Source organism: Abramis brama (assembly GCF_963993115.1).
Source record: "Abramis brama genome assembly, contig: SCAFFOLD_140, whole genome shotgun sequence".
Lineage (NCBI taxonomy): Eukaryota > Metazoa > Chordata > Actinopteri > Cypriniformes > Leuciscidae > Abramis > Abramis brama.
The window spans coordinates 3,634-30,357 of record NW_028155998.1 but is presented as its reverse complement, the minus strand read 5'-3'; the positions used below and the strand labels follow the sequence as shown (position 1 = coordinate 30,357).

The following is a 26,724-nucleotide window of genomic DNA, read 5'->3' as shown; positions in this document are numbered from 1 at the left end:
TTATAAACGTACATATAGAAATCACTGCATTTGTTCAAAGCTCAGGACACAACAGTCTTTAAGTCAACGGGTGCGCTGCAGAAGCCTCGCTCTGCTATGATGCAGTTCTAGAAAACATCCGCCCAGTAGCTCTAGAACCTCAGTCGAAGGGATACGAACGCACGTCTGTGGTGAGTCCGAACGAACGCTTACTCTCACCGCCTCCCGGTACTGCATCCATCATGTGTGTGAGTGTGTGTGTGTGTGTGTGGAATCTGGTTTAACAAAAGGTGGGCCACCTGTTGAGGTGAAATGAAATGGCTTCTGTCATCCTCTGTGAGTGAACGAGTGGAGGAAAGGAGAGAAAGAGAAGATACGAGAGGATGGAAGGAGAGGTAGAGAAGCCAATGACGGACAGGTGAGTCTCACCTTAACCTTACTAACACTTAAAGTCATAGTTTTAGAGGGGAATACAACATATCTGAAATCATTTTGAACCCCATTTCCCTTCAGCACGCGTAATTTTTCAAAACTCGTCCTTCATCTTTGTCACTTAGAGAATACACTAATGCACAGAAAACGATTTGTGTACATAATTGTCACATCTGCAACACGTGTAAAGCCTAATCTAGATTTCAGTACAACATTCTTTTTTATTTGTTGTCTTTTTTCTTCATTTCTTTCTTTTTTTTCTTCTTTTTTTTTTTACAAAACGTGACATTTTTCTTCTATTATTGTTCACGGTTAAACACGTGAAGTGCAATATAAGCCAAAAAACAAAACAAAAACGAAACGTCCTTCCCTGAATGCTTTTAAACGTCTTATGGGTGAAAGGAGACTGCGTTCCCTTCCAAGCCGTCAGGGAATCGCTCTGTTGGGAGATAGATGTGTAAAATTGACAGGTAATCAAAAAGTGGACTGATCGTGTAAATGATAATGCGAGGAAATTCCTCACTTGTGTGTCTGAAGGTGTGCGAGCGGATAAGGGGGAACGATTTTAAAGTGCACGCCATCAGGATAAAAACGACGGAAAAGAGTCACGCATTAAAAACAGTCAAATCCTCCTTCATCTGCCTCTCCACCTTGATAACTTATAACACGGTACAGTTTATTTACAGGTAGAGGTTGACAGAGACGGTTCCACTGAGATTACAGCGCTGTTTCAGAAAGACCCAGCAGAATATATGTGAACATACATCGCTATGTACAATCTCAACGCTTCTCACACACGCAGCGCTACACAACCTCCATCTCTTTCTTAGCTGACCTAGCTGAGACGCGCGTTTGCCACCAACTCTTTTTGCTATACATAAACCTGGTACTGAAACACTGAGAAATTTCGTATATACATGATCTCAAACATCTAAAAACCCGGCATCCTGAGTTAAACAACTCACTTTTTTGACCGCTTTTTATTTTTCATGGAATCTTACAAACAATAATAAAGCATACCCGTCCCATAAAGTTAGCTAATTAATCTCTGAATTACACAGCCAGACAAAACAATAAATATAGCATAATGTGGCAGACCGCTGCTCTCGTAAATGCAGCCACACACTGCAGGCCGATACGAACATGTCCGTTTCCTGCGCGCCTGGATCTCATTAGTACAGATAGATCTACATTTCCATCAACGACACTACGTTTACGGTCCACGCGTGCGCAGAAAATTGAGGATGCGGAGCGGCGTCCGCGCTTCGAGCCCCGCCGATAGACGCGCGCATCTAGTGCGCAAGCGAGGGGACTGGTGTGAGGTTATGATACAACGAAAGATGGGTGTTTTTTTTGGCTGAATTGTGTTTAGCAATTGAATGAATGAGCACCTCCGTCTCACAGCTGACACACACACACACACACACCACACCACACCACACACCAAGCAAACTATGCTAATTTTTGCGCAGTTAGAAAAACAAAGATAAAGATTTTATGCTAAAGTTGTTACAACAGGAACGGGGGCGATTCTAAAGGCAGCTGCTCAAGCAGATAGTCAAAAAACCAGGAAAAGAAAAACAGAAAGAGAGAAAGAGTCAGTCGAGAAGATAAATGGCAAATACAACCATTCATACAAAAACAAAACAAAACAAAAGAGAAATAGATACAAAAAAATAGAGATCGACAGGCTTGTCTATGCAACATAAGCAGTTGTTATGGCGTTTTGACAGAGCAGTGCCGCTGAACTCCGATCAGGTCGACGGTAAGGCCTGTGAAAGTTGATCTGAGATCCGGACGGCCTCTCTGAGCAGGGGCGGGGGATATCAGAGATGCGACCAAAAGCCCTTCCGCCTTGTACATCTCTTCAGTCTCGTATACGTCAACACGTTTACACCTGGATTGGCAACTGTGTGTGTGTGTGAAGATCTAGTGTGTGTGTGTGATCATATATGCATATTTTATAGAAATATATACACACACACCAGTAAATATGAGTGTGTCTGAGAGTGAGACAAGAGTGAGAGAGACAGGAAGAGAGAGAGACAGAGAGACAGGCGCATGCATGTGTCTAAGTGCGGACTGAGATTGGCTGCTGAAAGCAGGTGCCACTAGGGGTGTGTTTATGTCAGTGTGTGTGTGTGTGTATGTGCTGGTAAGAGAGCAGCTCTCTCGCACTCTCCTTCAGCGTTTATGTGACCCAGGTGTCCAGTCTCATGCGTTTCACATTGGCTGACTCCTGCTGCTCCGCTTGGGACGATTGCTCTCCGGAAGCTCGGAGGAGACCCAGGCCGGCCGAGTTGAAATCGGGAGGGCGCGGCTGCCCACCGTCGTCTCGGTCGCTTCCCTCATAAGAGCTGCCGTTACTGCTGATGCTGTCGACCGGAGAGCGGCCGGTGGGCTCCAAACGCTGCGTCCCACTGTGATACTGGGTCACAGTTAGGCCCGATGCCCCGCCGGTGGAATTAGGGGTGCTGCGATCCCGGTTAGGAGACACCGGCTCGGATTTGATGCTGACATGGGGGTTAGTGTTAACCGTCAGAGTAGCTCCATGAGGGATCGTTCCCACGGGCCTATGGTAGAAGGAGAAAGAGAAGAAGAATCAACATCACTAATAAAGAGGGGACACCTGATGTCTTACAAAAGCATACATTTTAAATACGACAAACAGCAACGTTACCCACAACTTTATCATGTTTTGCACTACCTTTGTACAGCCACATTTTAGTATACAAAAAAATAATAGTACAATAAAGCAGCTATAAAATGCACAGAAGCCAGACAAGTTATCTCTGTCACTTAACTCCTGCTAGCCATGCAGTCACGACTTGGTCAGCCTCCTTTCACACATCACAACATGCCACATACCCTCAACTGCAGTGAGTGTGTTTGTTTATGTGTGTAATTAGGCTGCAGCCAAACCTATGTATTTACAGTAGTGTATTATTTATGTTGGGATTACTCAAAGCTATTTCAGTGGTTTTCCAGAAGAGGAGAGGAGAGGAGAGGAGAGGAGAGGAGAGGAGAGGAGAGGAGAGGAGAGGAGAGGAAAATGAACAGAAAAGGAGGAAAGGAATTGGAAATGGAAGGGAAAAGGAAAACAGGAAAAGAAAATTAAAGGAAAATTGGAAAAGAAAAGGAAGTCAAAAGGAAAAGGAAACAAAAGGGCAAAGAAAGAAAAAAGGAAATGGAAACTAAAAGGACAAAGAAACAGAAGTGAAAAGGAAGAGGAAAGGAAAATATGGAAAAAGGACAGGATATAGTGGAATAGGAAAGGAAACGGCATGGAAGAGGAAATTAAATGAAAAAGAAAATAAGAAGAGTAATCGAAATAGTAAAGAAAAAGGAAAAGGAGGGAAGCGATGGGATGGGAATGGAAGGGAAAATGAAAAAAAGAAGAAAAAAAAGAAAAAAACTAAAGGAAGGAAATGGAGAATGAAATTAAATGAAAAAGAATATAATAAGGAATCGAAAAAGGAAAGAGAATGGAAATGGAAGAAGATGAGAGGAGAGGAGGGAAGAAAGAAAGGAAAAGGAAACTAAAAGGGAAAAGAAAGAAAAGTAAAAAGAAAGAGGAAAAAAGAAATCGAAAAAGTAAAGTAAATGGGAATGGAAAGAGAGGAGAGGAGAGGAGGAAAGGTAAGGTAACGCAAGGTAAGAAAGGAAAGGGGAAAGAATTTGTAAAGGAATGGAAAAGAAAAGAAGGAAAGTGAAAAGGAAGTGGAAATGAAAGAAATGAATATGGAAGAGAAAAGAAAATGGAAAAGTAGCAGAGATCAAAAAGTGGGAAGAAAGGAAAGGCACGAGAAAAGAAAGCGAAGTACAAATAAGTGGAACAGTAAACAGGAAGACAAAAAAGCTAAATGTTTTTGTTTAAAGAAAACACATGTAAGTGAACAAATGTAAAAAGAGATAAAGAGAGCGGGTGAGAGGGTTGTGAAAGAGAGAGTTTGGTCTTGTGGGCCTGTACAGGTTGATTGATGATGCTGCAGGTGCTGTTTCAGTATGTTCTAATGCAAAACAGAAAGAAAGGCCAACTCAGCAAATCACTGACAAAGACAAAGCCCAGCTTCCTACAGCCCAAGCAGCCAGAGACTGATAGAGAGAGAAAACCAAGAGAGAGCACGAAAGTTAGCGTCATTGACCGTAGAAAACGGCCACAAGTCAGACAACAAACAGAGAGAGACGGAGAGAGGAAACGCCAGATACAGTACCAGCTGATCCCTTCCTCCCTGCCCAAGAGTAAGCTGCCCTGAGAGGTCACACTGCAGAGAGAGACACAGGCAAAACCCACTCTAGCATCTGCAATAATCAACGTCATGTCAAACACACACGTACATGTCAGCATTTACTCATCTACAACAGTTCAGAGACAGACGGATGTCTATGGACAGTTAACATGGACTGTTTATTCAGCAGGAGAAAGAAAACCCAACTCAATGCTTACTTCCAAAAACAGAAATAAATATCCCACCCTCATGCATAGCGGAAAGAGCGAGTCTTCACCCCAGTCTGGTCAGGAAAGGCCGGCACAAGGGAAAATGATTTGATGTCATGAGAACATAAGACAGGGTGGCGGAGCAGCGGGGAGCTCCCACGGCTCCATTAGCATTTATATTAGAATGAACAGGAAGTCTGGGCAACAGTGGGACGTAATGACAGTTTCTCAGGCATAACGAGAGAGAAATTCATTTGAAATTCACTGTATATTTGCAGAGAACGCAGCAGCTGCTACCAGGAGAGTGGGAAGTCCTGATAAAGTTCAAATGATAGAGGACACCGCATTACTGATCAATGAAATCGGCTCACGGCTGCACTGAAAACATGAAAATATTCTCAGTCCTGCTAAACCTAACACATACAGCATATTTGTATTAATATTTTCTTCTTTGAACTGAGAGTAGAGAGGACATCAAATATTAGATGAAATTAAAAATACTCTTACGCCCCCTTGAGGTCTATGAGAGAAGTTACAATTAAATTCACAGAAAAATGCAAGTTATGGAGGTAAAATTCCAAAATGAACATTAACATTATATAATAAAGTAAGGAATTAGCTAGGCTCTCTTGGTTACTGTCCTGAAGCTTTACAGAACGTCCAATAAGAACGATCAGTACAACTTTCAGTAAATGGGCTTTTAAAGTGGTAAAAATTAAAAAAACATTATTCTACAACTGATAACATTTCTAATCTAATTTCTACTGATTGTACTATGACCTGAATCAACATGTAAATTATTTAACAATAAACTACTGATGCTTTCATGTTCATTTGGCAAATAATATAAAGCTTGAACTTTTTTTTTATTTTTTATAACTTGGTAAACAAATACCACCTGTATCCTGGATACGCCATATTATTAGGTAATTTCTTTACAATTCTCTTTGAAGCTATCTATACAAACAGATTCTTCATAACCTTACAGTAGAAAAGAGTCTTATCTAGTAATACTGTGAAAAGCAGCAATTGCAATTTTATTTTTATAAGCAGGGCTTAGCGATAGGTCAATTGTTTAAAAAAAAAACACACAAATCAATCGTCATATACATTTATGCTCTTCAGCAGTCACTTTCTTAGCAAATGACTAAAAATAATGTGCACATATCATATTAAAATGGCATTTACCAGAACGGGAATGTGAAAATAAGTCGTCTCCAGTGCCAATATGTGAATATAACTTTATTGCTACTATAAATAAAATAAATAGACATATAATGTTTAATATGATGCATTGCTGTTGATCAAATGATCAGCATTTTAAGCCTTGACCTGTTGTGTTAAACAGCCTGGTTTATATAATATGTGGTGCTTGAGGTGGTTCAGAGCAGGATCTGCTGGCATGATGAACGTGTGGCCATGCAGCAGGTTACAAACGGACGGACGAATGAACCCCAGAGAGTCCTGACCCACTTGGGAGGACATGATGGAGATCTACTTTTAAATTCTAATCTGTCCTACTTTTAAATTCTAATCTCTACCTGCTCAGTTATCAGGGCACCAATGTGCTAGATTCATTAGAAAAATGCATTGTGTAAATCTGTTTGTCACGCATAGGACACTGGACAATAAGCAATGAACAAGAAAAAGATAAAAAGACACAAAGTTGGATTTAATGAAGAGAGACTCAGATGATGAAATGGTCATCTGCGAGACGACGAAAGCGTGAACATTCTTCAGCACGGCCAGAGACGGTAACCATGACAACTAGGCCGTGGCCGGTGACAGACAGGACAGCGGTGCATAATAGGCCGACACAGAGCACCCACAGAATATGACTGGCTAACACAGAGAGCCCACGGTTTGACTGGCGGACACAGAGTGCCCGTGGGACCCCATTCACCTGAGATTAGCAGCTAGACCAGAGATGCAGTGAGCCATCTCTCCGTTCTGTTTGTCTGAGCCCCACATGCTGTAAACAAATGAGAGAAAGCACACAAACACACGGCAGGTTAGACCTGCTCCAGAAATCTGAAAATCTGTACACAGCATTAACAGAAGCGAACAGTCACGCTAATGAGAGCGTAGCGCAGCGCTAACCCCGCTGTTAGCAGGCATTAAAAGCAGGCTAGAACACCTCGATGTTCGCCCCCCATAGGGAGGAGAGAAAGAGGAAGAAAAAGAGGAAAACGTCTGTGTGAGACCGAAAGAGAGTTATTTAGGTCAATCTCCAAGGGAGAATACGCAGGCTTTAGGTTGTGTGCTACCGATGATCGTTAGATCGTTCTTGTTCCAAGTGATTGCTATGAGATCATGGCCTCTCCTATACCGCTGAAGGATATATAAAAAAAAAAAAAAAAAAACGGAGCAAATTCACAGCAAGGTAGATGTATGTGTCTGGCTAATAATGCAGCGTACAGCTGCCTTTGACCTGAGCCTTGGGCTATTATGTGATGCATAAAGAGAAAATAGGTAGCGCAGGCATTCAGCTGTTCTGCCCTGTACATTTTATTCACATCCTGAACATGTAACATCATATTCAGGCCGTCTAGATGCCCCTGTAACACAGTTTTGAGTTATAGAGCAGCTGCGATGTTATCTCTATAGCTGATAGAGCAGAGAGACACAAAGTACAACTTGATTAAAGTGTTACGGTTCTATCTAGTGTGAATAAAATTGCAGATTAATATGTAATAATTCCCAACAGTTTACAGTGGACACGTGTCAAAATGCAAGAGCTGACTACCTAGACGATAACGCCCAAAAATTCTGTCTAGGAAGGACACTAGTTTGTGCTAATGCAGTTTCTAAAAAATATATGTTAGCTTAACGCTTAATGCTAACACTTTACCTTTAGGTTTAATTCGTTATTCCATTAGGTATCATAAACTGACAATGAACACTTTTTTGTTTTGTTATCATCTAGATTAATGATAATTTAACTAAATTCATTTATACATCTTGCAATGTTGAAATGTATTAGTTTATGTAGAAATTAACAATACATTAAATGAATAAATGCTGTAAACATGCATTTTTCAGTTTCTTATGCTCACCAAGGCTGCCTTTATTTGATCAAAAATACAGTAAAAACAGCAATATTGTGAAGTATTATTACAATTTAAAATAACTGCTTTCTACTTGAAATATTGTTGAAAATGTTTTAAAAGATCAACATTAAATCTTTTGTAAAATTATAAACGTCTACGAATTTTGAACAATTGAATGCATTCTTGCTGAATAAAAGTAGGGTCAGTAAGATTTTAATAAACTTCTGAACTATAGAGTATTTTAAATTTTATTTCATGTTATCTTTTGCATTAACTATGTTAACATATAAATTTGATTGTGAAGTGTCGGCCACTAAACTTCTATCTAGTTAGATGTAGCTAAAGGTAAAACATCAAGACAATCGAAGAGTTTTAGCTCAAGACTAGAGGGGCGTATATCACTGAAACTTCTCTCCACTGTAGACAGGAAGTAGATGTGGTGCATGTGGCCTCACACTATGGACATGTGGTTAGAGAAGAACCAGGTGCACGTGTGAGTAAGTGAGAGCAAGAGACAGAGTTTGTAAAAGGCATGAGACGTACACAAGATTACTGAGGGAGGCCAGAGTTAGCTGCTGTGGCTGTTGCTGCTGCTGTTGTTGCTGCTGCTGAGACTGTTGCTGGGATACGGATGGCTGCTGCTGTTGTTGCTGGGATACGGATGGCTGCTGTTGCCAAGTGGTCATGTTGCTTGGCAACAGTGCACCCGACGGCGTAAAGGCCTGGAGGGCTGTGAGATCTGCACTTGTTAGCTGGTACTCTGCATGAAAACAAAGAAGAACATTTAATGTATACCTATTTACTGAATTCTATTTATGGCCTCTGATTCCTACAGTTGTGATAATATAACATGTATATTCAGTTATCGTTTCTTTTTATGCTCCAAATAAATTCCAGTGATAAATCTAGCCTCGAAAGAGAGGTAAAGAACAGGTGTGAAAGAATGAACGACAGCAAGTAAAAGAGATGAATGGACCATGGCCTCTGCAAGCATCTCTCTGAAGTGTTAACTAAAGCATGGCCGTGTTTATTTCTCTCAAATCTGTGCTGGCCTGCAAAGTGACGGATGTCTTGGCTTCTCCCCATTATGTCACTCTCACCTGTGTTGTAGGCGGTTGGCATGGAGAATGGAGTCAGGAGGCTTGGCGTTGCCACGGAAACCACTGGTGTGGTAAGAGGCTGGGTCACTTGAGAGGCGCCTAATCGCTGAGCGTTCTGGAAAGCCAGAGAGAGAGAAAAACAGAGAGCGATAGAGTCAAAAGTACCAAGAGTTGACTTTCCGGGCAAGGAAAAGAAAGGACACAAACATCTCTGGAAGACTTGTGTATGTACACAATCTTCAAATTCCAGACACTTCTGAAGATTAAATAGTTTAGATCATCATAGGCCAGGTTTCACAGACAGGGTTTAGATTAAGCCAGGATTAGGCCTTAGTTCAATTAGGGCATTTAAGTAGCTTTTATAAACGTGCCTTAGACAAAAAAAACATTACTGGTGTGCATCTTGAGACAAAACATTGGCACTGACATATTTTAAGATACGCCAGCGCAAGTTGCTTTCAGTTAAAACAGCTCAAACATACATTTCAGTCTGGGACTAGCTTAAACCTTGTCTGTGAATCTGGGAGTTAAAGTACTAAAAGCCATCTTAAGAATAGTAATAATCAACCGGTCCATATAAACAACAACGTAAGCTCCACAGCTTCAGACTGTCACTCTAAACATCTCTCTAGACTCTCAGCCGAGTGTAAAACAGTAGCCGCATTTACATGGACCCTAATAATCCGGTTGTAATCAGCACAGTCGGAATAAAAAAAGTCATATGCAACCACGTCAATCAGAATGAATTGGCCAAAACCGATTAAAATGTCATTCGGATTGTAGGGGTGGTTTAAACCTTTTCTAATCCGATCGAGAGGACATGTAAACACTTGATCAGATTGAAAACTTCATTCTAAAATTCTCCTTCCACTCATCGTCTGTGAAGTGGAGCAGGACAATGTCCCACCAGTCCTTGTTTCGGACACAAACGCACACATCAACCCGGTCACGTTATTCATGTAAACACTACGTTCGGATTCAATCAATCAACAATGAAACAAAAGGTGTCCATGTAAACGTAGCTACTGAGATAAATGTCCTACAACTCTGAAGAGCTCAACAATAAGGATGGTCAAGGGCCAGTCTGAAAGTGTTTCGGGTCAGTTGGATGATCTGTCAGAACATCTTTTGGTTTTGTATGATGTATTGAGCATTGTTGTGAATTCTGCTCAATTAAATATGGCACCAAGGAAATTGATGAGGACATTGAGGAGGACCTTTGATAGTCTTGGAAGTATCCAAAAAAATGTGTGTGTGTGTGTGTGTAATCATATTATGTGGTGGGGCTGTTGAAAATGTCGGCTTGGGAATTAAAAATTCACCACACACACAAAAAAATCCTCATTGTTGAGCCCTTATCTGAATCATGCAAGAAAAAAAAAACACTTCACTACAAAACACAAGATAACAAATTGCAGACTTTGACTTCAGGGTAAACCAGCGTCAAACATTTACATTTAAACCCTTCTTAATTTTATAAGGGGATAAAGATAGAGGCCACTTTTACAGTCAACAGACTCCCATGATTCATGCACACACTCACAGATACAGATGCTGAGATGACTGAAACCCCCCAAAACTCAGATGGACATGCACTACACTTAATGTGTCATTGGACAACAATCATTAGAGGAAAAGACATCAAGAAGTGAAAGAAGGTGGGAGAGAGACAGACAAATTGATCTTTGGAGTGAGGGCTTCTGCTCCGATGCGCTCCACGTTTGATCTAGTGTGTCTGACTCATGTGAGATCAACCCATGCTTATGTGCATTTCGCCTTGAGTGTGTGTGTGTGCACTCATTTAAAACTGCACACAATAATCAGGCAGTCAGCCTGCAACTGAATAAACAGCACGCATTTAACTCCAATTCACTGACCGCAAATTAGATCATACATGAAAAACAGTGTGTTCTTCAATACAATAAAAAATTGTTTAACCAATACGATTTGATCAGTGAAAAATGCACAAAAATGGACAGAAAATGACACGTTAAATACACAACATCCATAAATCATTCAGCAAACATTTGTTTGTGAAATAAGACCGTTCACAGCACAACAGTCAAAAGAATTGAGCTGTATTCACCTCACTCACCAACTCCAGCTCTTCATCTGTCTGCGAGGCCAGAAACAAATAGAAAACAGAGATTACAACTCCAACACACACACAAGCCCCGTTTTACACTTGGTTTTCATCTCGATACGAACACAACTGGCAGTAACCACTTCTGATCAGATTTCATGTGAAGGGTCTCAGACCTCATGACTGCATCTATTACTCACTACATCAGCATGATACTGCATGTTTATAGCACAATTATTGGAGGCATTCTGTTACTTCCAAATATACTTTTTAAATGTTAAACTAATTGAAAAATTCACTAATAAAAAAACAAAAAAAAACATAATGATGATTATTTAAATAATCACTGCATGTTATGCACACATAATATATACAGTAGTGGCCAAATGCAATGTCAAGAGGGGATTTGTTTTAAATGACTATAATAAATATTAGGGAAGAACAAAACACTAAACTTGGTTAAGGTATTTATTATCTGACAAAATTATTTGGTAAAAAAAGGGCAAACTACAGCTATAGGTTTTATTTTACCTATACAAAAAAAATGCATAGACAAGCAAAGAGCTCAAAGAGAAAAGCATACACTGACTACATCATAATCAGTTATAATTATTTCATTGGTTCCCTCTCTTGTTTTAGCAAATGTTCATAATTTCTTTGTATGACAGCCTGGACAAAAAAAAAAAAAAGTCAGCAAAATTTGCCATGTTTCATTGCGTTATCACTAATAAAACAATTGACTGGAAGCACAACTACGCAATATGCTTACAAAGTCCAATTTTGAAAAATATTTCAAAGATGTCATTTTTCCTAGGCTGGGCATCACTTTTGGCCACTACTGTGTGTATATTATGGCTCGTTTCCACTGAGCGGTACGGTACGGTACGGAACGGTACGCATTTATTTGCGTTTCCACTATCAAAAGTTGTGAATGGTAGGCTACCAAAATGCCGAACCGTACCGTACCACTTTTTAGGTACCCTTCCATTGGGGTACCTAGCACAGTGGTACGGTACTAAAAGGTGGAGCTAGACTCACTGCAGGACGTCGATTGGTTGACAGAGAATCGTCACTTGCGCGTGCTACAAGGGGAATGACAACATAAGAAGCGCCATTTTTTAATATAGAGTTTAATATAATACTACTGTTACTGTGTCACGAAATGTAATTTTAAGAGTTTTTCAGGCGAGAATGTAGTTGTTAAAAGCTCAAATCTGTTTATTTATCAGGCATGTGATTGGCTAAGGACAAAAAAGCAGGAAAATATACTGAGATAATATCATATATTATAATGCTCATTTATAATGTGTCATGTAAATTCGGCCATCCGTCACAATCAGGAAACTTTCACCGTGTCTAGAACTGGCGCGAGCTGCCAGGCCCGTTTCTGCGAGCCTGTGTGTTAAGCGCCCTCAAAAAAAAGCAATGCTGTCTATATGGATGCGGCGTCGCGCACGCTACACAATAAATTACCAACAACTGATCGCGCGCGCGCTCTGTTTCTGACGCACTTCAAGCACTCGCTGGGCGGGGAAAGATTGCATCTCTCTGCCATCTGTAACCATGTTGACGTGCCGCCCGGTGTTTGTTTTTTTTACAGATCTGCATGATTCACGTAGGTCACATTTTCAGGTTGGAAAATCCGGAATTCCGGATTAATCCGGAAAAATCACATCCCTGATTTATAAAGATGATATTTTTTTTCCCCCGGTTGTGATTCGTCTTGTGTAGACCTAACGGGCGATCTTTGGTCTCGTGAATATATAATTTGTTCCCTGTCAATCGTTTTGGCTGAGGGCTAAGTTTAGTTTCATATTATAGGCTATTTGTATTTAACTTTACTGTTGTAATGTTAGACTAGAGCGCTGCATTTGGATATTTGACTGAATTGTTTGCTTTATTTCTTATTGTATAGCTTCTTGTACCTTTTACTTAAACTTTTATATTGGCTATTATTGATAAAACTGAAATTTTACAAAAAGAAATATGGTTTCTTGTTATTTTTTTATTACAAGATTATCACTGATGTTTATTACAACATTTGTACAAATGCATATATTGCCTGGAATATGTGTAATTTTTTTATTTAAACGAAAAGAGGTAACGTTAGGGTTGTGTTTTAAATTTCGTTTTGTTATAAATAGAATAACGTATAACGTGCAGTGAATAATCAATATGCGTTGCGCATGAACCACATTTGTGTCCCTATAATGTTTAATTTATTTAAATGAAAACGAAAAGAGGCAGAGTGGTGTTTTATAACATATTTCGTTTTATTGTTGCTTAAAATGTAGTAACAGAGATAACCGGAGTAACGTTAGCAGAGCGAGCTGAGCGACGCTTTAAGAACGCGCTGTACCATTTGCATGTAGGAGTCGCACATGGCAAGTACAAACTTTGCGTACTTGATATTGAGAAAAGCCTAATGTCGGCGCTTGTCTTCTTGTGACAAACATGTCGAGGAGCAAGAACAAGATCTGCTGTATGTCATCCATTGTAGTTTACTATGTTCTTCTTCGCGCGAAAATGACGTCGATTGAAACACCACACCTATCAAGTAAGGGTACTGTTGGCAGTGGAAACGCTAGCCAGATCATGGTTAACAGACCCGAACCGTACCGTACTGCTCAGTGGAAACGTGTATTCGTCCCGAACCGTACGGTACGGAGCATGCAGTCGCACGACGAATACATTCAGTCACAGGCGATCCACACTCCAATCCAGAAGGGGGCGCGCGCGATAATGCAGCGCTGTTTGCTAGTGATGGGCGATACTGCAAATTTCGGTATCGATCCGATACCAAGTAAATACAGGGCCAGTATCGCCGATATCGATACCGATACCAATACTTTTTTATTTTAAAAGCATGCACTTGAACTTGTATGCACTTTCCTGTGCTAGAGCCATGTGTCATGATTTATGAGGTGAATGCATCATTAATATGCTAAATCTGAATACGTTTTCATAACTACTAGCCCTAAATATTTTGTGATTTGTGCTCTCAACTCGCCTGTAATTAGTCAGTGACTTTTACAAAACTACCCTAATTATAGTACTAGCCTACTACTAGCCTACTGTTCAAAAGTTTGGGGTCTGTAAGATTTTTAATTCTCTTCTGCATTTATTTGATCAAAAATAGCCTACAGTAAAAACTGTAATATTACAATTTAACAAAGGCTATCTGTTTTCTATGCCATAGTAAACTGTAATTTATCCATGTGATCAAAGCTGAATTTTCGGCATCGTTAATCCAGTCATGATGATATTTCATTTCAATATGCTGATTTGTTGCTCAGGAAACATTTCTTATTATTATCAATGTTGAAAACAGTTTCATAATTTTGTGGAAACCATGATACATTTATACAGAAATATTTGATGAACAAAGTTGAAAGAACAGCATTTATATGAAGTAGATTTTTTTTTAACAGTCTACCTTGACTGTCACTTTTGATCAAATTAATGCATCGATCCTTGTTGAATAAAAATATTAATTTCATTAAAAAAAATCTTACTGACGTCAACATTTTGAACCGTTATGTACACTTTTGGTTTGTTTATTGCGAAATAACCGGATTGTTTCTCTGTCATCTAAGCAAGGCTTCATTTCCCAAACGCACTGGGCCTGTGAGCTCAGCGAAGCACCAGCATCGAACGCTCTTTGTGATTGATTGGTTTCGTCTTGTATCCAGATGACTAGGAGAAAAAGTTCTATCCTACACATAGACAGTATATAAATGATCCTACACAATTATCCGCTAACATTCGATTATTTTTCCACTTAGAAGCTTATTTTATGCACTGAATTGCGTGCTAAATTAATAAAAAATTACTGGTAAAAAAACACACATTTGGATCGATATTTTTATGTGAGGATCGATCCTTTTCGATACCACGTCAGTATCGAAGTATCGATACTTAAGGATCGATCCGCCCATCACTACTGTTTGCTACCAGTAAAAAACGCAGAAGAAGAAAAGATGATGATCGATATGTTTACATCTCTCAACAAGCGTTTCAACTGTGGAAAGATATCAATAAAACAGCTTGAGAATAATCTCTCACGTAGCATTACATTTACCCCTGGCATTTAGTGTCGACAGCAGGTTAGTTCGCTAGAGAAATGAACTCTAGAGAGTAGCATTTCGTATATATGCACTAAGTTATATTAGCCTATTCATTATATTTACTTAAATATATCCCCCTGGCCTGTAGTCAATAATTTTTATCCCTTAAAACTAATGTTTGATCACCAAAATGACATATGTAAGCGTTTTTTCCTCTCTCTACACTTTCCTCTCTCTACACTTGCCTCATTAACAAGTTATGACAGCCACTGTGTCAATGATTATAACGTTATTTCAAAAATAAATTGGAGTAGAAAAGAAGTTAGAAGAAAACCTGCCTTATGTTCAATTTACATGTTTTTTTATTTTTTTTATTTGAGCGTTCATTATTATATCTAAAAATAAATAGCAACTGAATTTACTAATTTGGCCTCTGTTTTTAATTGTAACCTTTAATATTATAGTAATGTGTAATTAAGGGCTCCCTATATAGTTTACAGCATTATCCAAGATAGATTTTTTTTTTAAATCCTTAAGAAAATGTTAATTATAATTAAATTTATTTAAACACAGAGACATATTTGTAAAAAATAATAAATAAAAAAAAAAATAAAAAAACTGTTTAATAAAAAAAAGATAAAAGAAGCAATTTTGTGTTTAGTTTACTCCCTGCTGTACCGAACCACAACTTAAAAACCAAGGTACGTACCGAACCATCATGTTTGTGTACCGTTACACCCCTAGTGTGTATATATATATAACATTTTTATTTATTTTTCATAAATAAATAAATATATATAAATACACACACATTAAAAAAAAAAAAAAGCTCCTTGAAACCAGCAGTTTAAAACACTTAAATCTACAAATTAGTAGTGTATTGCGATTACAAATCTTCTTGTACTTGCACCTGTATTTAGTACTGCCCACTTGTGAACGCATCACAACACAAGGTGTAAACGAGGTCACACATGCACACACACACGCACACACATACTGAGAGTAGACAGACAGACGTATATGAATCAGCTCAGTCTGACAGCTTTACTTTCCCTTCCCTTCTCATGGTCCTCGTGAAAAATTATTGTGTAGAATAACAATGAGAGCATTAGCCCTCATATATTTTCATTAAACTGTAACATAGCTTCCAGATTTGATGATGTTTGACCCAACAAGTCTCCCGTAGAGCAATGTGGAAGTGCTCACCAGCTGCATGAGGCCCTTGCTGCTCTGAGAGGTGATGACCCGAAGGTCCGGTTTGCGACTGTTCACCATCTGAGTGCTGGATGGAGGGGGAGATTTAGCCGGGACTACTTTCCCCATGCTGTTGCCGTTGGAGACTGAAAGGAGTCCTGGGGAGGCCCTGGCACTGACGTAACCATTGGCTACAGAACAAGAAAGAAAATGAGGAAAAGACAGAGAAATGTCAACGAAGAGATTTCCAAATAAAGACCTTGGTTGCTTTCTTTCTCATCGACCCTAAGAAACACTTGTGCATTTTATGAAAACAAAATCAAGATACACGACTGTGGTCATATTTTCTGTAATTTGTATTGATGAAAAACACAATAATTACCCACCAGGGAAAAAATAATCCTATTAGTGTCTCCCTCACCACGGCAGATGTGTTTTCCAACACTTTGTGCTGCAAACTAAATCCTCTGTTATTTTTAGGATTACAACTCTATTATGTTGTAATTGGAGGATTAATAATGACTGTTTTTTAGGTTGGAGAACTGCATTCCTTTATGGGAGGAAACGCACGCACAAGCAGACACACACAGGGAAGGGATTGGAGGGATCTAACTGACACTAGTTTATCCTGTTCCTCGACTTTCTTCTCAGCTTTGTTATTGAAATATTTTCGCTCTATTTTGTTTATAACGTTGTAGCACTTGTAATGCTTGATCTAATCTGACTCAAGGGCAGTGTTTTCACAGGAAGGCAAAATATGTGTGTGGTTTCAGAGCATGGCTGAGAAATAGAGAGAGAGAGAGAGAGAGAGAGAGAGACTGGGGATTTTCCCAATGTTTTCCCACATTCTGGAACCAAATAACACTACTCTCCCAACACAACTTGAACGTCACTCACTAGTGCTATGGCAACCCACTGATGTCTCAGCTGAACAGAAATATCTCAAATATTTATACTACAAATATTTTTAGCAATGCAATTTTAACTTGCTGCTGTAGGGGAGACAGGATTGGTTGGCGACAAGATTTTAATGGCACAGGTTAAATTTCTGGGTCTTAAGGGGTGCTGATTCACACTCATGGATTCTAAGACATCCCATAAAGACAAAAACAAAAAGAAATAAAGTATTTACATTTGAAAAAATATGAAAATACATGAAATGGGTTAATTAATTGAAAAAAGGAACCAGTTATATTCAGATATAAGTCTGTGATAAATTATGAGTTCTGACAAACTTTATTTATGAAAAGAGTGTAATCTGGTTTATAAAAATAACAATTATATAATGTATTTATATATATTTATATAAAACCAATCTGAATTATCTGAATCATTTCAGACAATAATTACATTAATTGTAAAAACAGTATTATTTTTAGTTTATCATTTTAACACAGTCAATCAACCCCACAATCTGTGCCAACTGTGTTCAAACATTTTAAAAACACTTTTACATTAAACTTTTATTTTACTTAAGAATGTTCTTTTTTTACATTGCTGGATCATCTTAATATTTTTAACACCAGAGATTTTGAATAAAGTATGAAATCTCTGCCAATCAATCCCAGTATCCTCTACTTGCTTCTAAAATGTGCTGTGTTGACGCTTTAAAAAACGAAACTAAATTAAAATAAAGTCTATCAAGTCTATCTCAAAAGTAGATGTCCTCAGTTTCTGAATGATTTTAAGAGTTTCAGACTGGAGAGACTTGCAGTTTGACATTTTATCCCATCTGAGCTCCGGTTACAGGGCAACAACAACTGCGTTTTGCTCTGCTAGACGTGTGTGTGTGTGAAAACAACCACCGCGTCAGCAGCTCTGAATGGAAAGAGATTGCAAAGGGAGCTGCAATTCCTTGGCAGCAGAGAAGAGACGTGCTCAGCTGTTCTCTGCCCCAGGAAACACAGCTTCAAGATCAGTCTGGTTTTTAGTCTGGCTGGGACAGAAACATGTGTATAAACACACTTGTTTATGCTCTATGAACTTGGGTCAGAGAGTATAATGGTAAATACAGTAGATATGAGTGTGTATATGTGAGTGTGCTGTGTTAGTAAATAAGTGTGTTGGTTGTAAGCCCCGGCCTCTGTTAATCTCCACTTCAAAGGTCTGACTGCCTTTTTCTTTTCGACTCTGTCCATGTCTCTCTCGCTCTCTGTCCCTCTCTCTCATGGGAATGGTAGGAATGCTACATGACGTCAATGCTGACATTCCCAGAGCAACAGCTGAGAATTGAGGGAAGGGAGGGGAAATGGTCAGAGAGAGAGAGAGAGAGAGAGAGAGCGAATGAGAGACAAGGATTGGTAATGGACAAGGAAAAGCAGTATGGTAAGAGCTGAGAAAGTTTCTTAAATGAAAAAAATAAAAATGGAAGATTATGTCAATAATCTTTTTTGTTTAATTTTAACAGCCTTTCATGCTTGGTCAAATTTAGGTTTAAGTTTAAAAGTTGGCCTAACGCTTTAAAAAAAAGTTAAGTTAAAGTTAAAGAAAAAAAAGGGCACGGAATACTAAATGTGCCATTTTGTGGAATGTGCCAAAGAATACACACACAACCTCCAAGAAACCATGGAAGTTATTCTTTTTAAGTGACTCCACAAAGGCCTTCAGCCTCTTTACTGATTAAATGTTCACATTTTAAATGCCCACTTAAAATGTCCATGAGACTTCATGTGCTATCTGAAGATCAGAGGCAGGAGAACCAACAGCTGTCAGGGACTGTCAAGATTGGCTGGGAGGAGAGAAGGGAGTGTGACAGAGGGGGAGGGGAAGGGACGGAGCGTGCTGGTTTAAGCTGGCTATTCAGACTGTCATGTGTGAGATATGAAGAACAGCTGAGAGGGAAAGAGGATGGGAAGACAGGTATTCAGGAGCACAGAAACAGAAAAGAGAAAAAAGCAAACGATGACAAAGGGAAATGGAAAGACGGAGTAGGAAAATTGACATGCATGGTGTTGACCCATAGCATTTTTGTCACTCGTGCCCCATGGTCCCATGAGGGTGTTTACAGGCATGCTTGGAGGAACAGAGTGTGAGCTTCAGCTGTCACGCGCGAACAGGTGTGTGAGCGTATGGTGGATGTCCGATAGTCTCTCTGATCACTCGCTTTCAGATTTGTGTGTCCGGACAACCTTCATGGAGCTGCTGTCATTCTCATAATCACAGTCAGATCAGATCATATCTTATCGGATGAGACTGAAAACCCTCACTCCACTCTGCAGGTCTTAAGCGTGCCCTTCAATTTTAAGCAGTTTGACTCAGACTGATGCATTATTCAGGTGAAAATGAAGAGGTTTTATTGGGGCCGTCTGCTTGGTAGGAAGGAAAACTTACCCACAGGGCTTGGGCATGCTCCATTTGAATGGTTGAGGTCACCTCCCAGAAGGGCACCTGGAAAAAAGACAGAATAGCTTACAGGAAGGCTGAAATCTACAGACTACAGGCTCTCTTTGTATTTTGAACCAAATGTAAGGAAATACATTTGACCCCAAACTTTTGAACGATATAGTGTATATATTGTACATGCTATTATACAATTGCCCATGTGCACTTTTAAACACCATCTCATGTATGTTCCAAAAGCTGTGCCTACCACCATTCCTGCCTTGTAGCAATAAAAGCTTCTATTCCATTCTAAAATGATTCGATCAAGCATTTTCCTTCCTAACAGTGATTATGTGTTACATCAGTCAGTAATCCTTTGAGTTTTCAAGGGTGCATCAGAAGACATTAGTGTTTACACCACATATTCGATATGCATCAAAATGAGATGCATTGAACCTTGTTAACAACTGCATCTCTCGAGATGTTGATACCAGGTTTAAAACGGCTTATACTGTATGTTTGTAAGCTGATACTGAAATACTGAACAGAAAACTTCACAGAATGGGCTGAAGTGAGATTGCATGCCTTAGGGATGCATAAATATTAAAAGTCTGTCCAAAACAAAGGTGATAATTATTTTTATGTTATGGCTGATAACAGAGAAATGGCTGGTGTTACAATTACAGTTACAAAATACACCACAATAAGGTTTTATTTATTAATGCTGGTTGATGCATTAAAGCAATACACACAACAGGTCCATTAAAGGGATCATGTATACATATATATATAAGAGGCCATTGTACTATAAAAATAACCTGTAAGTATCAGAACTTCCTTGTTAGTTCAAAAACAGTTTTTATTGAAACCAAGCTGCCAAAACGATTTTCATTTTGGATTTTGACACATTATGACGTCGATCGCTACTTTCTGACATACACCATGCATATCAAGTAAGGCTAATGTTGGCAGTGGGAACGCAAGCCAGATCAGGGTTTACCGTCCCGAATCGTACTGTACTGTCCTGTACCGCTCGGTGGAAACGAGGCATTAATGTAACTAAATGAAAGTGAAAGTGGCATGTAGAGGCCAAGTATGGTATCATACCAATGTATTGCGCAAGCATTAATAAAAAGTGATCAGTACACTCTGTAACCACTCCAGAGCAGATTAGATGATGGTTTGACAGACACTTTTAAGCATAAATCAGTGGTGTGTCTGAGTAACAGCTGCTCCGGGTAATCCGACACCCACAGGCAAACATTATAAGCGCATGTACACAACATGAGTTACTATTTCCTCCTTCCTGCTTTGCTTACGGGTAGTCGGCACCATTGATCTTTTACCTGCGCTGGCAGGTCTCTGTGGCAAGACTGGAGACACCGTGTTCCTCTGGAGCTGCGGTTGCTGTGGCGACAGCAGGCGCGGGTCTGTGAGAGTGGAGGTGACGAAGGAAGTGGTGACGAGGCTGCTGGGATTGCTGAATGGCAGAGGGCTCTGATTGGACACCGGTACTGTGACTGGCATGGAGAAAGTGGGTGGTGGCACTGTGGACTGAGAAAGCACAGATAGAGAGGGAAACGGTTAGCGGCTTTACTTCGCACACCTGCATGTACATCAAGACTACACACAAACGGACACGCACTGGTTTTAATAGCATGCAGTGACTTGTGCAAACATCTCCAAAGCAGAGCATGTGAAGCTACGAGGTGCAGAGTTAATTTTGTAAGACTTAAAAACTGCGCGAATGGTCCAGACTGGAAACGGAAGGAAAAGGAAAAAAGCTTCGCTCCACTTCCATCCAGATTTCTCTGAATCATCCAGCATTTATAGTTACTGTAAATTTGAACACTATTCGCTTATTACGTCGTGACGTAAGGAATGCTGTTTCCGGGTCCAAGCCTCTACTCATTTCAGTTGAGAATTCAATTTCAACAGCAGTTTATGAGCACATTTTATCCATACCACACATTCAAGCTAAGATTCTGAAAACTCACGGTGTACACACTACAGTCTCCAGGCATCCCGGACACTAGTATTTTGATGATTCATAAAAAATGTACAGTCTGGCCATCTGAGATTTCAGTATGGAGATATTAGCACCATTTCTTGTTTGCTTTTGGCATCTGATAGAGCATTAGGACCTGTTTTGTTTTGTACCCCAGCATTATACCCAATTTTAGTCTGCAACAGTTGTCCTTAAACTGATAATATGGCTCTGGGGAATATCCCAGCGCACAGGGTAGGCTCAGGTGTTTCAAACAAGGGGCATGTGTCCGTGACAACTCCTGAGTCAGCCGATCTTCGTTCTCGTGCTTTATGAAGCGCAATTAGCCAGCTTCGGCACTCAGCGTGGACTCAAACTGTCCAGATGCTCAGATGGAGACCCATTTTCCCATGATCCTCAGCAAAACCAGGGCCTCTAAAATTAGAATGTGGGCCACACTAGGCCTCCTGTGTTCTGAGTGGGACCCAGTTTGATAGTCTGGCTGTTTCTCTGTCCTTCTCCCTTTCTTCTGTCGCCTCTCTGTCTGAGCGTCGGCAGAAAAATGTAGTTTGAAGTACGATGATTATAGTCCCTAAGAGTGAGAACGGGGTTTTAACCTCCACATATGGATGTTAACAATAAATGGCCGGTATTACAATTCTGTGGTAACACTTTACAATAAGGTTCCATTAGTTAACATTGGTTAATGCATGTATCAATACTGTAACATGTATTGAATAATGAGCAATACATGTTACAGTATTTATTCATCTTTTTTATCGTTAGTTAATAAAAATAAAACTGTTCATTGTTAGTTAATGTAAGCTCAGGTCCATTAAATAATATTAACAGACACAACTTTTGATTTTAATAATGTATTAGTAAATGCTGAAATGAATCACGATTAATAAATGCATTGTTAGTTCATGTTGACTAATGTTAACAAATAGAATTTCACTGTAAAGTGTTAGCAATTCTATACTATTTTGCTTAATAATTTTTTTTTTAAAACACTAAATGTATTAAATCAGCCATTTTTAAACATTGGGCAACACAAATTTATAATGTACAGTATGATAATATAATATACAGTTGTGTATTTTATATTTGCTAAAGATTACATTTAACAGTGTAATTAAATAATTAGTATTTTTTAAGTGTAATTAAATAATTAGTATTTTTGGAAGATTAACTTTAAGTGAGTGTTAGATGATAGCAAATGTAATTTAATTTTAAAACAAAAAACAGGAAATGTCCAGCACAATTAATATCCAATATCAACCAATACTGAATAAATTAAAATATCTGTAAAATCACAGTGAGGTTTTGACCTCCGACAGCTTTGTTCTATATAAGAGTATGGGCCTGCATCTGCTATACAAACTGTTATTTTAAGAAGATGCCAAAGCTATTTTAAAGGAATATTCCAGGGTAAATACATATGAGCTACAGTTCTAGAGGGAGTAACCCATGTAGCATAGCATGCTACTCACTAAGCCTGTGGACGAAACAGCAACTAAGTTCCAGCACTGCACGCAGGCCAGGCAGGGTGAAGGGAGGGCAGGGCAGAGTAGAGTCAGTGTGAGGCGAGCAGCTGGTTTTAAAATTTGGAGCACCTAACACACGTCATCTGAATATATACAAAAAAATCTAGTGTGCTAGTCTCTAATTTCTCAGCCAGAAAGTGCAATCTTACACATCTGAATGTGCCTTCAACAACTGAAGATAAATACAACAGACTGAAGATAATATCGGTCTAGACACACAGAGAGGCGATAGACAACTGTTACTGGAATGACACTTGGTACTGAAAAACAGTCTGTGTGACGTCGAGAAAGAGCGTGACCAGTGAAGTGAGAAAGACTGACTGGTTTGGGAAACAAGTTGGCAATTATATTAACATGAAGTCCTATTGGATTGGAGCTTACTGCAGATCACAGTGCACATGAGGAATGATCTTTCAGGGGCAATTTATACTCAGTAGATTTAATTGGGGTCTTATCCAACCATATCCGATCAAAAACTTTAGGCTGCATTTACACTGGCACAAAAAAATCTGATGTTTTTAAATCACATTTGACACAGATCGGAATTTGCCGCACACGTGTAAACACTAAATTTAAGCAGGTAATTCACACTCACAATCTCTCTCTTTAATAATAATAATACAAATTCATTTAAATGAATGTAATCTTATCACGCTACTTTATTTCACTTCAGAATTCTAGATGTAACATCTAAATATCCCAAATCAACTGATATATACTACCGTTCAAAAGTTTGGAGTTGGTAAGAATTGTTTATGTTTATAAAAGAAATCTCTTATGCTCACCAAGGCTGCATTAATTTGAACAAAAATACAGTAAAAACAGTAGTATTAGAAAATATTATTAGAATTTAAAATAACTGTTTCTATTTGAATTATTCCTTAACTGTGATGACAAAGCTGAATTTTCAGCATCATTACTCCAGTCTTCAGTGTCACCCTTCAGAAATCATTCTAACACACTGATTTGGTGCTCAAGAAACATTTATTATTTCTATCAATGTTGAAAACAGCTGTGCTGTTAATATTTTAGTAGAACCATGATTCAGGATTCTTCAATGAATAAAAAATAGAAACCTTTTGATCAATATAATGCATCCTTGTTAATTAAATTATTAATTTCTTTCAAAAAAATATCCTGCTGACCCCAAACTTTTGAATGGTAGAGTTTATCCAGCATAAACCAATACAAAATGAATAATAATAAAAATCACTGATTATACCACTGATATTACTCCAAGTTGATATTAAAAACATTACCAGAAAATAAAGCTACCGTTTCTACTTAATGTTTCTTCAAAAAACAAACAACAACAACAACCTAAAGTAAATTTCCCTCTCACAATCCAACTTTATCCACTGCAGGTTGCCAGACAGTTAGTGTCAGACCGTTAGTTGTGAATATCTAAAAACTCATTACAGACTGATGATTTTCCGGCCTGTTAAGTAGAGCTCGTAGTACACATGCTGCTGGGTGTCCCTAGCGAGAGGGATTAAGGTTTTAGCTTTGCTTCCTCGGGTGCTCATGCTGGGATTATGTGGCAGAGAAAGAGCGAGGTGCTGGATGATTCTCTTTGTGCTCCGGGTGGGGAATGGTGCACTGGGAGGAGAGCGGGATGGGTGCAAGAGAGAGGAAAACTGGCCCTTCGTCAGGCGACGAAACTCTTTTCAAGTTATTTCTCATTTCCAGACCCATTAGCATTAAAGAGGAAAGAGAACGCTAGTCACTACACTAATTCGTCTTTGCTGCCCACGTCATGTTGAATCACGTTCAACATGTAAATGATATCAAACTTGGGCCCACGATTGATTTATTGAGATAGCGAGCAGCACGTTCTTTTTCTTGTTTTTGTACCTCCTGAGAAGAGATTTCTCATGCAGGTCTCATGCATAAAGCATTTTTGACAGTGACTTAATGAAAATTATCTTCACTGACGCCTTAAACGGGACCCAGATGAGTCAGAAGTCTATTCCTGGCAAATGCGATACAAGCATCAGTCATCGCAGAAAACACGAAACAACAGCACACAGAATCAAGAGAGCTATAAATCACAAGCGCATTTGAAAAAGTGGATTGTGAGGATCAAAGGGATGCGGCCCACACTCGTCCTCTCGCCCCCGACTGCCCTCTCCTTGCCCAAGCACACACATTCAGAGGGGATTGAGGGGTGGTAGGAGGGGAATGGGGTGAGAGATGGTTGCTAGGTGCTCTGTGAGTTGGTTGCCGGGCCGACAGCAGGCTGTGTGAGTTGGTTGCCGGGGCCTACAGCAGGCCTCTTCACACGGGTACTCACTGAAAGCCTATAGCTCTGCATCATTTTATCAAACTCCTCGTCTATCTTTTTGTACTTCTCCTCTGTGCGAGGCGTGAGGGAGAACGGCTCCTCGGGGTCTGGGCTCTCCGAATCCCGGTGCTCTTTCTTGTTCAGAGCCTTGGTTTATTTCCAACCGAGGACAGGAGAGAGACAGAGGGGAAGAAAGAGAAGGAGGGAGGTTAGAACGACAAGGTAAAGAGGAATACTCACTCCGTAGCGTTTGAAGAGGATGTCCAGCTCCTCGCTCTTGCGGAATTTGTCCTCCTGTAACGGACTTTGGTCGATCGAATCGTCCCCGTCTGGCTCTGGACTGTTGCAACCGTTAAAGCCTTTCTTTCTCAACGTCTTAAAGCATTCGGAGAAGAAAGGGAGAGGAGCACATTTCACACTTAGAAACACAAAATGACAATCAGAGAGAAGCAGTGATTTATTAAACCAATAGAGTAACATGCGACACTGTACATCGGCAAAATGTTTGATGAGAGTGTGAAGAGGATAAGTTCAATTTTACACCATGACTTGGGAAAAGATGAAACTGCATAGCCCATTTGACAACTGTGTGCTGGAAATAAGTAAGATGAGGCTGAAAAAGAGAGAAACTCAGTTTATCGGTTTCAGCCTGAAAACAGCCTCTCTTCTTTCTTTTTTTTGAGAAGATTTTCCAAACAAGATTTTCTCTAAGTAGCTTTGATGGGGGGTATCGAGGCTGAAGAGAAAACAGTTTTCAGCACTGCTTTCTTCCTGCTCACAGAGGTCACAGTGACATAAAAGATGTGCAAAAGAAAATATAGCATAAAACAAACTGACCCAGTGTAATCCAGATCAACACTTTTAATTGGACAATTAACACTTACACTACAATTATGTATTATGTAATGTATAGTTTGAGGTCTGTGAGATTTTTTTATGTTTTTGAAAGAAGTCTATTTTGCGAAAATACAATAAAAACTGTAATATTTTAAAACATTTTTTATGTAATTTATTCCTGTGATGGCAATGCTGAATTTTCAGCATCATTAATCCAGTCTTCATTGTCACATGATCCTTCAGAAATCATTCTAAAATGCTGATTTGGCTCTCCAGAAACATTTATTATTATTATAAATGTTACAAACATATGTGCTGCTTAATATTTTTGTGGAAACCTCGATTCTTTGATGAATAGAAAGTTCAAACTAAATTCTACTCATTACTGATCCCAAATATTTGAAA

General features: G+C 39.3%; 1 protein-coding gene across 15 annotated transcripts; it reads right to left on the bottom strand.

Moving 5' to 3' along the window:
- Positions 1-655: 655 nt before the first annotated feature.
- Positions 656-26,083, bottom strand: mef2d (myocyte enhancer factor 2d). Of its 15 annotated transcripts, none has more exons than XM_084138992.1 (10): positions 25,723-26,083; positions 21,011-21,218; positions 19,674-19,730; positions 16,356-16,534; positions 11,086-11,115; positions 9,000-9,114; positions 8,443-8,659; positions 6,753-6,821; positions 4,626-4,676; positions 656-2,984 (listed from the first exon to the last, which is right to left on the bottom strand). In XM_084138992.1, exons 1-10 carry the CDS (start codon positions 25,960-25,962, stop codon positions 2,603-2,605), a joined length of 1,548 nt encoding a protein of 515 aa, XP_083995118.1. In that variant the 5' UTR covers positions 25,963-26,083; the 3' UTR covers positions 656-2,602. The 15 variants fall into 15 exon arrangements, with proteins under 15 accessions (XP_083995118.1, XP_083995111.1, XP_083995114.1 ...); XM_084138985.1 differs by having other exon boundaries at positions 9,000-9,124; positions 11,087-11,115; XM_084138988.1 differs by lacking the exon at positions 25,723-26,083 and adding an exon at positions 25,492-25,650.
- Positions 26,084-26,724: the final 641 nt, after the last annotated feature.